Genomic DNA, 15118 nt, shown 5'->3' with positions numbered 1-15118 from the left:
AAAATTATATTGTCTTTTGATGAATTAGATAAAAAGATTCAAAAAATCCACTGAATTTATAAATATTAATCTCCAATTATATTATTAAATTACAAAAAAAAAACAGGAAATCCTTTGTTTAGAACGAATTGATATGCAATTGGTGCAAAATAAGGAATAAAAATATGTGTTTTATAATAGTGTCTGAAATTGACCCAAATTATCAATGTTAGAGGTAAAATTGTTTTTGGCTACAAACGTTAGAGTTAAAATTGCTCAATTTTAAACGTTAGAGGTATTTTTACATCTTAACCCTATTTTTTAATATATGAAAGAGTTACGACGGGTAACGAATAACGAAAATATTTTCATACCCGTCTCATACCGTTTTTACGAGGGATAAGCATAATTAATATTTGGCTTAAAGCACTATTTGGCTCCTGATCTATCCAAAATTTTGTCATTTGGCCCCTGACCTATTATTTGGTCACATTTAGCCCCTGATCTATTCCAATTGGTGAAATTTCACCCAATTTATATTCAAACTTAAACCGAATCGTTATTTCATTGATAAGTAACAATATTTTAACACTTGAACTTAATAGATATTAGTTAGGATTTATTTTTCTTTTTTTTTTCTTTTTTAATCTAATTAAGTGGCAAAAACACTTTAATAAATATCACGTTTCAAGTTCAAGTGTCAAAATATCGTTACTTATCAATGAGATAACGATTCGGTTAAAGTTTGAATATAAATTGGATGAAATTTCACCAAATGGGATAAATTAGGACCAAATATAACCAAATACTAGGTCAGGGGCCAAATGATAAAATTTTGGATAGGTTAGACGCGAAATAAAGCTTTAAGCCTTAATATTTATACTATTACCTTTCTAAAACCAACAACTTGAAGAAATAAAGCTACGACTTTTAAGTATTTACTAGCATACATTAATCAGAAAAACCAGAAATCGGCTGTGTTTTATTGTTGAAGTCAAAAGCCCACCATCTCTGTCTCTCTCTCATTCTCCATTAAAGCTTCTCATTTTCACCTCCTTTCCGTTGCTTCCCACCTCCATTCCTTTTCCACATTCTCTCTTCTTATCTTCCTTTCCTTTCCTTTCCAGCCAAAAAAAATGGCTCCCAATTCATCTCCTGGTTCTTAATTCATCTTCTTCCTATATTCGATTTGGTTCAGAGCGATGGATATCCAAGATTTGGGGGTAATGGTTGTTGTTGTTTGGTTATGCTGTCAAGTTCGCGTTCTCCAATCTCAGAATCTCAATTTGACTTGCAATGGAGACGATTTGAGAGCATTGCAGAATTTTTCGATTGTTTTGCAATCTGAAATTGACGCCTGGGGAGCTAATTTCTCCTCTAATTGCTGCGATTGGAGAGGCGTCACTTGTAATTCTTCATCTTCTCTTGGAATTGGTAATGGTTCTGATTCTGATTCTTCTGGTAGAGTTACTAAGTTGGAGCTCCCAAGGTTAAGACTCACCGGAAAACTTGTTGATTCGTTGGGGAATTTAGATCAGCTTCGAACTCTTAATCTGTCTCGTAATTTCCTCAAAGGTTCTATTCCTTTTTCTCTATTTCAGTTGCCGAAATTACAGGTTCTAGACTTGAGTTTCAATGATTTTACCGGCGGAATTCCTCAGAGTATTAATCTACCGTCGATTGAAACCCTAGATATTTCCTCAAATAATCTGAACGGCTCTCTTCCTACTCAAATCTGCCGCAACTCTTCGCGGATTCAAGTCATTCGTTTGGCGGTTAACTACTTCTCCGGCGACCTTTGGCCTGGGTTAGGGAACTGCAGTTCCTTGGAGCATCTGTGTCTCGGTATGAACAATTTAACTGGAGGTATCAGTGAGGATATTTTTCAGCTTCGGAAACTCAAATTGTTAGGTCTTCAAGATAACAAGCTTTCTGGACAGCTCAATGACGGAATTGGCCAATTGCTCAGCCTTGAACGATTGGATATTTCTTCCAACAGATTTTCAGGTATCATACCAGATGTTTTTTACAGATTACCCAAATTTCATTATTTCGTAGGCCATTCCAATCAATTTGTTGGTAGAATACCTCCTTCTTTGGCAAGTTCTTCTTCACTTATATTGCTTAATTTGAGGAATAATTCATTGGATGGGAATATTCAACTTAACTGTTCTTCCATGACTAGTTTAGCCTCCCTTGATCTAGGTTCTAATAAGTATAAAGGGCTTTTACCTAGTAATCTTCCTTCTTGTAAGAATTTGAAGAACATTAACCTTGCCCGGAACAATTTTAGTGGTCAAATTCCAGAGAGTTTCAAGGATTTTCAGAGCCTATCTTACCTTTCCCTCTCAAATTCCAGCCTCTATAATCTTTCATATGCTCTTCAGATTCTGCAGCAATGCAAGAACTTAACTACTTTGGTACTCACTTTAAATTTCCGTGGTGAAGAATTGCCTGCTGATCCTACTCTCCGATTTGATAGCTTGAAGGTGCTTGTTATTGCTAGTTGTAGACTCACAGGTTCAGTTCCGATGTGGTTGAGGAACAGCACGAAATTGCAGCTGTTAGATTTGTCATGGAACCATTTGAATGGAACAATTCCGGACTGGTTTAGTAGTTTCTCTGATCTCTTTTATTTGGACTTGTCGAATAACTCGTTTGTTGGAGAAATACCGAAGAGCTTGACTCAATTGCCTAGCCTTATCAACCGGAATATCTCGTTGGTGGAGCCTTCCCCGGACTTTCCTTTCTTCATGAAAAGGAATGAAAGTGCGAGGGCGTTGCAGTATAATCAGGTTATGAGCTTTCCGCCGAAGCTGGATCTCAGTTACAACTTGCTTAATGGATCAATCTGGTCTGATTTCGGGAATCTGAAAAAGCTCCATATTTTCGACTTGAAGCATAATAATTTGGCTGGGCCAATTCCGGATGAATTATCAGGGATGACTAGCTTGGAGATGTTGGATTTGTCTCACAACAATCTTTCGGGACCGATACCTTCATCCTTGATAAAACTCAGTTTTCTGTCTGACTTTAACGTCGCTGGGAACAACCTCAGCGGGAGAATTCCAGTTGGAGGCCAATTTCTGACCTTCCCTAACTCAAGCTTTGACGGTAATCATCTCTGCGGCGACCACGGGGCTCCTCTTTGTTCGGATGACCAAGTTCCGCACGAAGCACCTGTGAAATCTAAAAAGAACAAAGATGTTATCATTGGCATGGCTGTTGGGATTTCTTTTGGTGTAGCTTTTCTGCTTGTCCTCATGTTCATGATTGTATTACGGGCACATAACCGAGGAATGATCGATCCTGAAAAAGAAGGGGACGATACCAACGAAAAGGATTTGGAAGAACTCGGGTCAAAGCTAGTCGTTCTATTCCAAAATAAGGAGAATTATAAAGATCTCTCCCTGGATGACCTTCTGAAATCTACTAACAACTTTGATCAAGCAAATATAATTGGTTGTGGCGGGTTCGGTCTAGTTTACAGAGCTGCACTTCCAGATGGTAAGAAGGTTGCAATTAAAAGACTGTCCGGTGATTGTGGTCAGATGGAAAGGGAATTTCGTGCCGAAGTAGAAACTCTGTCCAGAGCTCAGCATCGAAATCTTGTCAGTCTCCAAGGGTATTGCACATTCAAAAACGACCGCCTCTTAATATACTCGTACATGGAAAACAGCAGCTTGGATTACTGGCTACACGAAAAGGTCGATGGCCCATCTTCCTTAGATTGGAATACCAGGCTTCAAATTGCTCAGGGATCAGCAAGAGGACTTGCATATCTGCATCAATCATGCGATCCCCATATCCTACACCGCGATATCAAGTCAAGCAACATCCTTTTAAATGAGAATTTCGAAGCTCATTTAGCAGATTTCGGTCTCGCGAGGCTCATAGAACCTTACGATACCCATATAACAACAGATCTGGTAGGAACATTGGGTTACATCCCACCCGAGTACGGCCAAGCTTCAGTTGCAACCTACAAAGGAGACGTGTACAGTTTCGGAGTCGTTCTCTTGGAGCTTCTCACCGGGAAAAGGCCAATGGACATGTGCAAGCCTAGAGGATCACGCGACTTAATCTCTTGGGTGATTCAGATGAAGAAAGAGAACAAAGAAAGCGAGGTTTTCGATCCGTTCATTTACGACAAGGAGAACGATAAGCAATTACTCCGGGTTCTCGATATCGCTTGCCTTTGCTTATGTGAATCACCTAAAATAAGACCTTCAACAATGGAGTTAGTTACTTGGCTTGAAAACATTGAAATCACTTCCTAGAGACATTCCTGGTGACTTTTTGTAGATATTACCTCCAAGAATCTGGGAAGAGGAGGAATCTAACCAAAGACAAGGAATCTAGTTTTATCTCAAATTTGTAAGTTTTTACTTTTATTAAAAAGAAATTATTCACACTTAGGCATGTATAAAATAAAAGTTTTTTTTTTTTTGTTCTTTATTTTTTGCCCTCATATATTGTGGATCATCTGTTGTGTAGGATGATCATGTGTGCAAATTTGTTGTAATTTTAGTAAATATGAATCCATTGTAACGGTTCGTTTGGTTCGTTTTGTCGAGCAACGGGTATAATATGATGAAAACTGGCATTATTTATAGGGATAACTTCCGTATTTAATACGATTATCGTTTTTCTTGTATTTATATGATATATAAATCACAATATGATTATGATAAGATGCGTTCTATTAGTACGGTTGTAAATTAGCCGAGCTTCTTACGAGCGACTCGAGATTCGGCCCGATATAAGTTCGACTATGTTCAGTTCGATTTATAAACAAGTAGTGTTTGAGCACGATTTTCAGGCTTGATTTATAAGAGTCGAGATTGAGCATGACGAAACTCTGTTTGAAAACTCTCACGAGTATGCTGGGTCATAGGTTCATGAATAAGCTCAATTACAATTTTCACGAACAGGGTCGTGAGTAAGTTTAGTTCGATTATTTTTTTAATAATAGTATTTCTATAATGGGATAAATATAAAACTACGTAGTTTTGTGTTAAAGAAATTATTCACGTTTAGCCATGTATAAAATAAAAGTTTTTTTTTTGTTATTTATTTTTTGCCCCCATATGTTGTGGATCATCTGCTGTGTAGAATGATCATGTGTGCAAATTTGTTGTAATTTTAGTAAATATGAGTCAATTGTAACGGTTCGTTTTGTCTAGCAACGGTATACTATGATGAAGACTGTCACTTTTTATAGGGATAATTTCCGTGTTTAATACGATTATCGTTTTTGTTGTATTTGTAGAATATATAAATCACAACACGATTATGATGAGATTATCCGTTTTGGCACGTTTTATGAGTAGGGTTGTAAATTAGCCAAGCTGCTTGAGCAGCTTGATATGAGCACGACAATTTTCGATTCGATTTATAAACGAGTTGAGTTTGAGCACGATTTTGAGACTCGATTCGTAAATGAGTCGAATTTGTGCACGATGAAACTCGGTCCGAAAGTTCACGAGTAGGTTCAGTTTTAGGTTCGTGAATAAACTCATGAATAAGTTAAGTTATAATGTTCATGAATAGGGTCGTGAATAAGTTTAGTTTTCAATTATTTTTTTAATAATAGTATTTCGATAAACGAAGAAATGTAAAACTACGTAGTTTTGTGTTAAAGAAATTGTTCACACTTCGGCATGTATAAAATAAAAGTTTTTTTGTTCTTTATTTTTTGCCCCCATATGTTGTGGATCATCTGTTCTGTAGGATGATCATGTGTGCAAAATTGTTGTAATTTTAGTAAATATGAATCAATTGTAACGGTTCGTTTTGTCGAGCAACGGTATAATATGCTGAAGACTGTCACTATTTATAGGGATAACTTCCGTGTTTAATACGATTATCGTTTTTGTTGTATGTGTAGAATATATAAATCACAACACGATTATGATGAGATTATCCGTTTTGACATGTTCTATGAATACGGTTGTAAATTAGCCGAGTAGTGACTCGAGATTCGGCTCGATATAAGTTCGACTATGTTCAGTTCGATTTATAAACAAGTCGTGTTTGAGCATGATTTTGAGGCTCGATTTATAAACGAATCGAGCTTGAGCACGGCGAAACTCTGCTTGAAAACTCATGAGTATGCTCGGTCATAGGTTCATGAATAAACTCAATTACAATTTTCACAAACAGGGTTGTGAGCAAGTTTGATTCGATTATTTTTTTAATAATAGTATTTCTATAAAGGAAGCTCGGTTTAATTATTTTTTTAATAATAGCATTTCTATAATGGGAGAAATGTAAAACTACGTAGTTTTGTTTTATAAAAATTATTCACGCTTGGCCATGTATAAGATAAAGGTTTCTTTTGTTCGTTATTTTTTGCCCCCATATGACGTGGATCATATGTTTTGTAGAATGGTCGTGTGTGCAAATTTGTTGCAATTTTAGTAAATATGGAACAATTGCAACGGTTCGTTTTAACAAGCAACGGTATAATATAATGAAGGTTGTAAATTTCTAACACGATTATCATTTTTGTTGTATTTATAGAATATATGGATCATAACATGATTACTAGTACGATAAGATGATCCTAGGTTCTATGAGAACAAAAATGAAATAGTGTCGACTTTTGAGAGTTTGGATATAGATAGGGTTTATGTTCGGCTTGGCAGAAAATGGACGAGTTCGAATTCATTTCGAGTTCAGTTTATTAAGGAAAGTATTTGATCGTGAGTTTATTTGTTTACGAGCTTTGCTCGCGAGAAAGTCATTAATTATGTTCATGAACATTGCTCAACGAGCTTGAAAATTGATGAATAAAGAATTGAAGTCGAAGATAGAGTTTCAATCTCATTTGATATTTCTTTAATACAAAACTAAGTAGTTTTAAAACCGACAAAACTGAAGTTTCACACACAACTATTTAGTTTTACATTCCTTTCTTTATAGAAATATTATTATTAAAAAATAATTAAACTGAGTTTGCTCACGAGCATGTTCATGAACATTATAACCGAACTTATTGGTGAGTTTGTCCACGAACCTATTTTACGAACACGACCGGCTGTTTGAAAGCTAAAGCATAAATCAAAGAGAGAGAACATCAAAATTCAACGAGATTCGATCAATATTGTCTACGTTTTAAGACATTACTGTACAAATATTTCACTAGAGAAAGAAAGAGGAAACAACTAAACTTGAAATTAGATGAGACAATTTGTAGAATACTTTTAGCCTAAAGTGAAGCTCAGTATATAGTCTTAGAAAAACTTTACAAATTTAAGTTTCTCCAATATGGAATAATAAGTTGTATATTAACGTTAGTATCTCACATTGGAAAAGTTTAACTTTGTACAGCTTTTCTAAATCTACATATTAAGCTTTGTACTTTAGGCTAAAAGAATCTCACAACTTATCTCTTCTAATTCAAATGATTAGTTGTTTCCTCTTTATTTTAACCTAAAGCTCAAAACCCAATATATAGTATTGGAAAAACTTTACAAAGTTGAACTTTTCCAATGTGGGATAACAAGTTAATATACATCTTATTCTCCTCTTCTTTCCTTTTGACTTCCAACAGTGGAATTTCCTAAAGAACCCAAAAGCGATTCATTTTTTCTAGGATAAATAATTTATTAGTCCTCTAGTTTTTGACCCTGTTTGGTAAAGAGCGTTTTGGGATAAAAAGAGCGGTTTTGACCAACTTTAGAGATTTGACCACCGAAACCGCTGATTGGAATGTTTGGTGGAGAGAGGTTTGAGAGAGAGTTTTGGGATGAAAACGCTAATTTAGAAAAAGCTCATTTTAGGAGCTTTTTCAATTAGCGTTTTGCAATATTAAAATTAATGGACTTCTTTAACCCTAATAGATAGACTCCCTCTTCTCCTGCCCCAAAATTAATGCCCTTATTCGTCTTTTTGCACAAACCGTTATTATCAATCAGCTAATTTTTACCAAACATGTCTACACAAATAGCTAGTCAAATCAGCTAATATAGTCAGCTAACAGCTAACAGCTAATTCCCAAACAGGGCCTTTACCTAACACACTGTTTAATCCCCTATTTTGAAAAACACATTTTAAGGTCCCTATCTTTTACCAATATTACCCATGTGGTCCTTTTATCTTTTTTTTTTTTATATTTTTAACTGAACATATCTTAGCTTTTAGGATAACCATAGTACAATACAAGTTGACCATGTTACTCTGTTATTTTATATATGTCCATTTATGCTAAAATATAACGGTTACAAGTCTAAAAAAACTAGATAAAAAAGACCAAAGGGTTAATATTGGTAAAAGTTAGAGACCTTATAATGTGATTTTTAAAATAGAAGGACTAAACAGTGTGTTAGGTAAAAACTAATGGACTAATAAATTATTTACCCTTTCTTCTACACCTACAAAAGTATATACTCGCGAACTTTCAAGCCAAGTTTCTCCATGCATAAGCTTGATACGTTTATGAATCAAACTCTAAAATTATGTTTAAACTTTTATCGAGCTGAATATTGAGCGGCTGAATTTGAAAAACTTGTTTTAAAATTCTTGGAAATTGCCATTTTACGTATTTTTTATTTCCAATCAATAATTTATATATACGTTTTTTCTATCCAGTCAATACATAATTTACGTATAATTAAATTTACGTTCTAAAAGGTAAATAAATATAATTTACCAAATAAAAATTAATTGGACACTTCAATACGTATTTTTCATTTCCAATCAATACATAATTTATCTATAATTAATATTTATTATAATTAAAATAAATAAATAAATAAACCCGTTTTCCCTAAAGGAAAACGGGTAGCCTACCCGTTTTTACCTAGGCAAAACGGGTAGGCTACCCTATTTTACCTAGGCAAAACGGGTAGGCTACCCTATTTTACCTACCCGTTTTGCCTAGGTAAAATAGGGTAGTTCATACTACCGGTCCATGGACCGGACCGTATGGGCTACCCGTTTAGAGCAAATTCAACGGAAAAAAAAATTTCGTTTCAAGTTCAATTCGTTAAATTTCAGATTATTGGTAAATACAAAACTTAGATGTTCAAGTATTTTTCCTTGTTTTGGAGGCATGATTTTTCTTCGTTTTGTTCTTCGGGGTTGAGAGAATTTCACTTTTTTGAATGAAAAATGAAAAGGGCAAAAATGTCAAACAGGAGGCAACGATAAGTAAAATAGGAGCGACGTATAGCAATCCACTTTTCTTATTGGTAATGTTGACCTCGATTCACCGTTAGATCTAGGCTTAATGTATATTTACACCCTTGAACTTGACACGTTTTATCTATTGGCACCCTAAACTTTTAAAATAACTTATCACACACCTATAGATGGCTTTAAAAACATATTGCACACTTATAGTTGGCTTTAAAAATCTATTACACACCTATAGTTGGCTCATTCGGACCTCCTACACACAAAATCGTTGATTTTTCATCTTTAACGAACGAGGTGGTATGCGTGTTATAGAAAAAAGAAAAGCGCGGGAGTTCGTTCGGTATGCCACCTCATCCATCAAAGACGAAAAAATCAACGATTTTGTGTGTAGGATGTCCGAATGAGCCAACTATAGGTGTGTGATAGGTTTTTAAAGCCAACTATAGGTGTGTGATAGGTTTTCAAAGGCAACTATAGGTGTGTGATAGATTATTTTAAAAGTTCAGAATACCATTAGATAAAACTTGTCAAGTTTAGGTGTGTATGGCCCTGTTTGGGAATTAGCTGTTAGCTGATTACATTAGCTGTTAGCTGTTAGCTGATTACATTAGCTGATTTGACTAGCTTATTTGATTAGCTGTTTGTGTAGACCTGTTTGGTAAAAATTAGCTGATTGATAATAGCGGTTTGTGCAAAAAGACGAATAAGGGCATTAATTTTGGCGCAGGAGAAGAGAGAGTCTATCTATTTGGGTTAAAGAAGTCCATTAATTTTAATATTGCAAAACGCTAATTGAAAAAGCTCATTTTAAGAGCTTTTTCTAAATTAGCGTTTTCATCCCAAAACTCTCTCCCAAACCTCTCTCCACCAAACACTCCAATTAGCGGTTTCAGTGGTCGAACCTCTAAAGTTGGTCAAAACCGCTCTTTTTATCCCAAAACGCTCTTTACCAAACAGGGCCTATATATGCATTAAGCCTTAGATCTATATTTTTTTTGGTGAGTAGATCTATATTTATTAGAATCATATGATGAAGATTCAAAACATCCTAAACGTTTAAATTTAATAAGTTTAGATCTAATAATTTGATAATTCAGAATTGGCATAATACACATTTTGATCCTTAAACTAAGACTTTAAAGTCAATTAGAATTTTAAACTATCAAAATCATTAATCAGGTCCCTGAAGTAACAAAAAATCATCAATTGAGTCCTCATTCTAAATAAAAATCTTCACTTGAGTCCTGATCGAAAATCATTCGGTTGAACAGTTTTAGACGCTCTTCTCTAAACTCATTTTGAACCAACACAGCGATTATTACAGTCTATATCAAATAGTCACAGTTTCTAATTTTAGGATATGATAAGGACTCAATTAATGATTTTTGCTTAGTTCAGTGACCAAATTGATGTTTTGATAGTTTAGGGTCCAAATTATCCTTTAGAATTCAAATAAACACTACTTATTTTTTTATCGTGAAAAACCTCTGCCGTTAACAAAATTAAATTAAAGGTAGTAGTCTTGACTTTGTTAACGAGGTATATTAATTTAGGGGGCGTTTGGTTCGGGGTCTTTAGGAATGGGAATGGGAATGGGAGGGTTTCATTCCCTTTGTTCTTGTTTGTTTAAAAAAAAAAACTCATTCCCTTTACCCATTTTAGATTATGGGTTTACCCCACTTTAGGTTAAGCCATTACCTCATGCCCTCTAGGGAATTGGATTCCCTTTACCCCATTCCATTTCCTAAACATATCCAAACACATAGGGGAATTAATGCTTATTCATTTCATTTCCTTTAGTTTCTCTTTCTTGGTTCTTTTTCTCTTACCCTTGTGAACCAAACGCCCCCTTAATAGTTTTTGTTAATGTAACACGTTGAATTGTTGATTTTTACTGATGTAGTATCATAAATTGTTGATTTTTATTCGAATTAATAATCAATTTAGTTTCTAAAGTTGGTAAATAGATTCAGTTTAGTCCAAATTGAAATTTATGTATCAATTTAGTTTTGGAGTTCGCGATATTTGAAAATTAACCTAATTTTGATAAATTTTTAGATATTGAAATTGATTATATTTGGGCTAATTTGGGGTTAATGCACCATTGGTACTGAACTTACATGATTGTCTTAAAATGGTCACTCAACTTCAATTTGTTTTAATAAAAACACTCAACTTTGAGTTTGTCTTAATTAGATCATTCCGACGATTTCTGTGAGCATCAGAATGATACCATGGCTGACACGTCAGTATGATTCAACTCAAATCTATGACCAAAACAACACATGTCAGTCACGTATCGGTTATTTTTATGAAAAAAAACTAAATTTTGTTCTTTTTTGCATAAAATAACTGACACGTGGTAGTCAGGTGGCGTATATGTGGACGTCATCTGTCGTTTCGTTCAGAGATTTGAGTTGACTCATGTTGACGTGCTAGCCATTATATCATTTCGATATCTTTTAACCACTAAAATCGTCGGAGTGGCCTAATTGAGACAACTTAAAGCTGAGTGATTTTATTGAGACAAATTGAAGTTGAGTGGTCATTTTGAAACAACCATGTAAGTTCAGTGAGTAATGATGCATTTAACCCGCTAATTTTTCAAATATTATCAACTTCAAAACTAAATGGCAAAAAGATAGCCCCTGAACTTTACATGTTTTAAGGATTCAATTATTTTTTCACATTGATCCCTTGATCATTGATTCTGTTACGGATTCGACCCTTACTTAACTTTTTCGTCGAGTTTGGACGGCACGCATCGTTAGCGCGATTTGGCCTATTGACATTGACAAATAAAAATAAGAGTTTATTGACTAAGATAAATAAAGAGTAAAAAGTAAAAAGAAATTACAGAAATCAATTTCCAGAAGATTCTTCCAAGATCGATCTTCTCCTCTCACATTTCACGATTTCTGGCATTAGAATCACTAAATCGATCTTTTCCTCTAACACCAAAATCCATATCTAGTATGTTCTTCCAAACTCGATTTCCAGGTTGAAAAAATCCAATGGAAATCGATTTCTGTAAAAAAAAAAATTACTTTTTACTTTCCCTTCCTAATCAAATTTTTTTTCTTTGTCTATACGGAAGTGAAAATATCCACGTCAACATGCCGAATCTCTCAAAGGCTCGTGTCGTTCAAACTCGACGAAAAAGTTATATAAAAACTGAATTTATAACAAAATCAATTATTAAACACTGAATGTGGAAAAATAATTAATCGGTATACTAAATTGACCTTTAATTCATATTTATTCCGTGACATCGTAATTAGTGAAGTATAATAAAAATTATTTATTTTACTAACTGCTGAAACATGTGATATATATATATGAAAATACAATATTCTTTTATTTATAAATGCTGCCCCTAGTTTTATGCAAATTCATATTTGACAACACGACTGCAAATCCTTCTAAGATACCTTCGTGACTAAGAAATTTAAAAAATAGGAGAAGAAAAAAATATTCAGATAAGCATTTAATTATTTAATTATTTATTTATAATATTCATTATCCTGAATTAGAATAAGTGTAATGAAAACAGTGAATTTTGCTTTTTGGGCCAGCTCAGTTCTCTTATCCATCGGTCCAATGCACTGGGCTCATCTCATGGGAGAAAGTTCTAAAGGTAAGACTCCGTCTCTTCTAGAAACCAGAGCCAGTAGAGTGACTTTTGAGAACAGAAGAAATGAAATGACAAGCATAGGCTCCACTTGACGGCAAACAAAATACTTGCTCTGTCTCGGATAATGAAGAAGGGTGTTGTAAGATTACAGGATTGGATTTGAAATCGGTTCTAAATTCAATTGAGGCGTGTATCCGACCGTTGTACGAATGATTACTGCTTCACTTCGTGGTCAGCAGAATATGGATGAAACACAGCCTTGCCTATGGGTGAAGTCGTTTAAAGCCCATCTTACGAGCATTTAAAGCCCTTATTTTATAACTATTTCCGAGGTAAGAAGCCATGAAGGTTCAGGCCTAAAGCGTGGAAAAAAGGGTCATACTGAAAGTCAAACTTGGTGATCAAACTCTAACTAAGAGTTTTCTACTTCCTAGTTTTATTCGTAAACTAAGACTTTTCTACTTCCTAAATTTAATGTGTAAAGCATAACCTTTAAGTAAGTTCAACTTACAGAAGAAGATACAGAATTAACTGAGTCTAGGCTTTCTTAGCCCTGCTTTAGTGCTTGAGCAGTCAGCACTAATTAAGTTTACCTATTAATTTTACCTTTAACTTAACATATACATTGATAGAGTATTCCTAGAAAACATTTCTTACGCGTGGATCAGTGTCAGAAAGACTCATAAGAACTGTTCCATCTGTAGTAAGAAATATTTCCTGAATATCTGAATGGTACCTTCCGGCCACGTGGATGAATATCCACCATTTGTCCTGATATCCATATGGTGGAGGGAGAGTCTTTAGATTACAAGAGGCGGTTACATAAAGGACAACCGCTACGTGACAAAGCGCGTTGTTTGACTTCATAACATAAAGGCCTTAGTGTTGTTGGAAGTCTGATGTATGGAATGATGTGTATGCTGTTGGAAGTCTAACATATACTCTGAAGGTCTGTGCGCCACTTGACGTTATAACTAGGGGTGTTAATGAGCTAGGGTGGCTCGCGAACTATTCGAGCTCGGCTCGGTCAAAGCTCGACTCGCTAGGGCTCGACTCGAGCTCGCGACCGGCTCGAGACATTAACGAGCCAATACCAAGCTTAGAGAGGTTCGGCTCGAAAGCTCGCGAGCCGGCTCGAATATTTTAATTAGTATATTTTATTAATATTTAATTTATAATATGTTATATATTTTATTATTAATAAATATGAAAAATTGTAATAAATAACTTTTTTTTAAGTAGTACCTAATAATAGTTTTTTTTAAGTAGTACCTAATAATAGTCTTTTGAATTTGTAATTGAATGCGGTGTATAATTTGTTTTATAAAGTTCAAATTTAGTTTTAAACTATTACAGGTTAAAATTAATTCAGAAAATGTGGAAAAAAAAACACTTTTGAATACAGATAAATCAAGCTCGCGAGCTTTTTTCGAGCCGCACATGTGTGAAACTCGATTTGAGCCTAAAAATTTCAGGCTCACGAGCTTTTCGAGCTCGAGCCGAATCTAACTCGAGCTCGAACCGAGCTTGAAATTTCAAGGCTCGTCGAGTTTCGAGTCGAGCCGAGCCTGGCAGGGTTCGGTCTCGGCTCGGTTCGTTAACACCCCTAGTTATAACGGTCTGAAGGCCTTAGTGTTGTTGGAAGTCTGATGTATGCAATGATGTGTATGTTATAGGAAGTCTAACATATACTCTGAAGGTTTGTGCGCCGCCTGACTCAAGTGTTGTTGGAAGTTTGATGTATGCAATGATGTGTACTAAATCCGGAATCTTTCATATCGTTGGCATAGTGAGAAGATATCAGTCCAACCCAAGGTTGGAGCATCATATTGGACTGCTGTCAAGAGAATTATGAAATATCTCCAAGGTACATCTGATTATTCTCTGTGTTATCGAGGTAAAGATCTGAAATTAAGAGGATACACCGATGTAGACTGGGCATGGTACTTGGACGTTTGCTATATAACAGGGTGCACCACCTGACATTATTACAGTCTGAAGGTTACAGAACCAACTGAAGGCCAACACGTATCTGGTGAATCATTAGGACACTCTCAAGATTATGACAGTTACCATGGTATAGAAGCTACTATACATAGATAAGGTGAGCAATCCCCAAAAGATAGGTAAACATCACAGTTACCAATATTCCTATTGTCTTCAACCCTCCTTCAATTTTTGCTAACTTAAGTGTCGAAGTGAGTTCACTGGACGACTATCTTCTCTTACCAGATGTTACTTCCATTCAAGGACGGGGTTTAGGGAGGGCTTGAGCACCCATTAATCGTCGGAAAACTCTAAACATTCTATATAAACTGTGAACGAGACTTTAATTTCTTATGTGAAAACACGAAAAAATAT

At 35.0% G+C, this 15118-nt stretch overlaps 1 protein-coding gene across 1 annotated transcript; it reads left to right on the top strand.

Moving 5' to 3' along the window:
- Positions 1–925: 925 nt before the first annotated feature.
- Positions 926–4592, top strand: LOC136226272 (phytosulfokine receptor 1). The gene has a single exon (XM_066014656.1). The coding sequence runs from the start codon at positions 1182–1184 to the stop codon at positions 4257–4259; it is 3078 nt and encodes a 1025-aa protein (XP_065870728.1). The 5' UTR covers positions 926–1181; the 3' UTR covers positions 4260–4592.
- Positions 4593–15118: the final 10526 nt, after the last annotated feature.

The sequence above is a fragment of the Euphorbia lathyris genome, chromosome 4 (genome assembly GCF_963576675.1).
Source record: "Euphorbia lathyris chromosome 4, ddEupLath1.1, whole genome shotgun sequence".
NCBI classification, from domain to species: Eukaryota; Viridiplantae; Streptophyta; class Magnoliopsida; order Malpighiales; family Euphorbiaceae; genus Euphorbia; species Euphorbia lathyris.
Note: the sequence above shows the minus strand (reverse complement) of the source record. Positions and strands in the feature narration are given on the sequence as shown.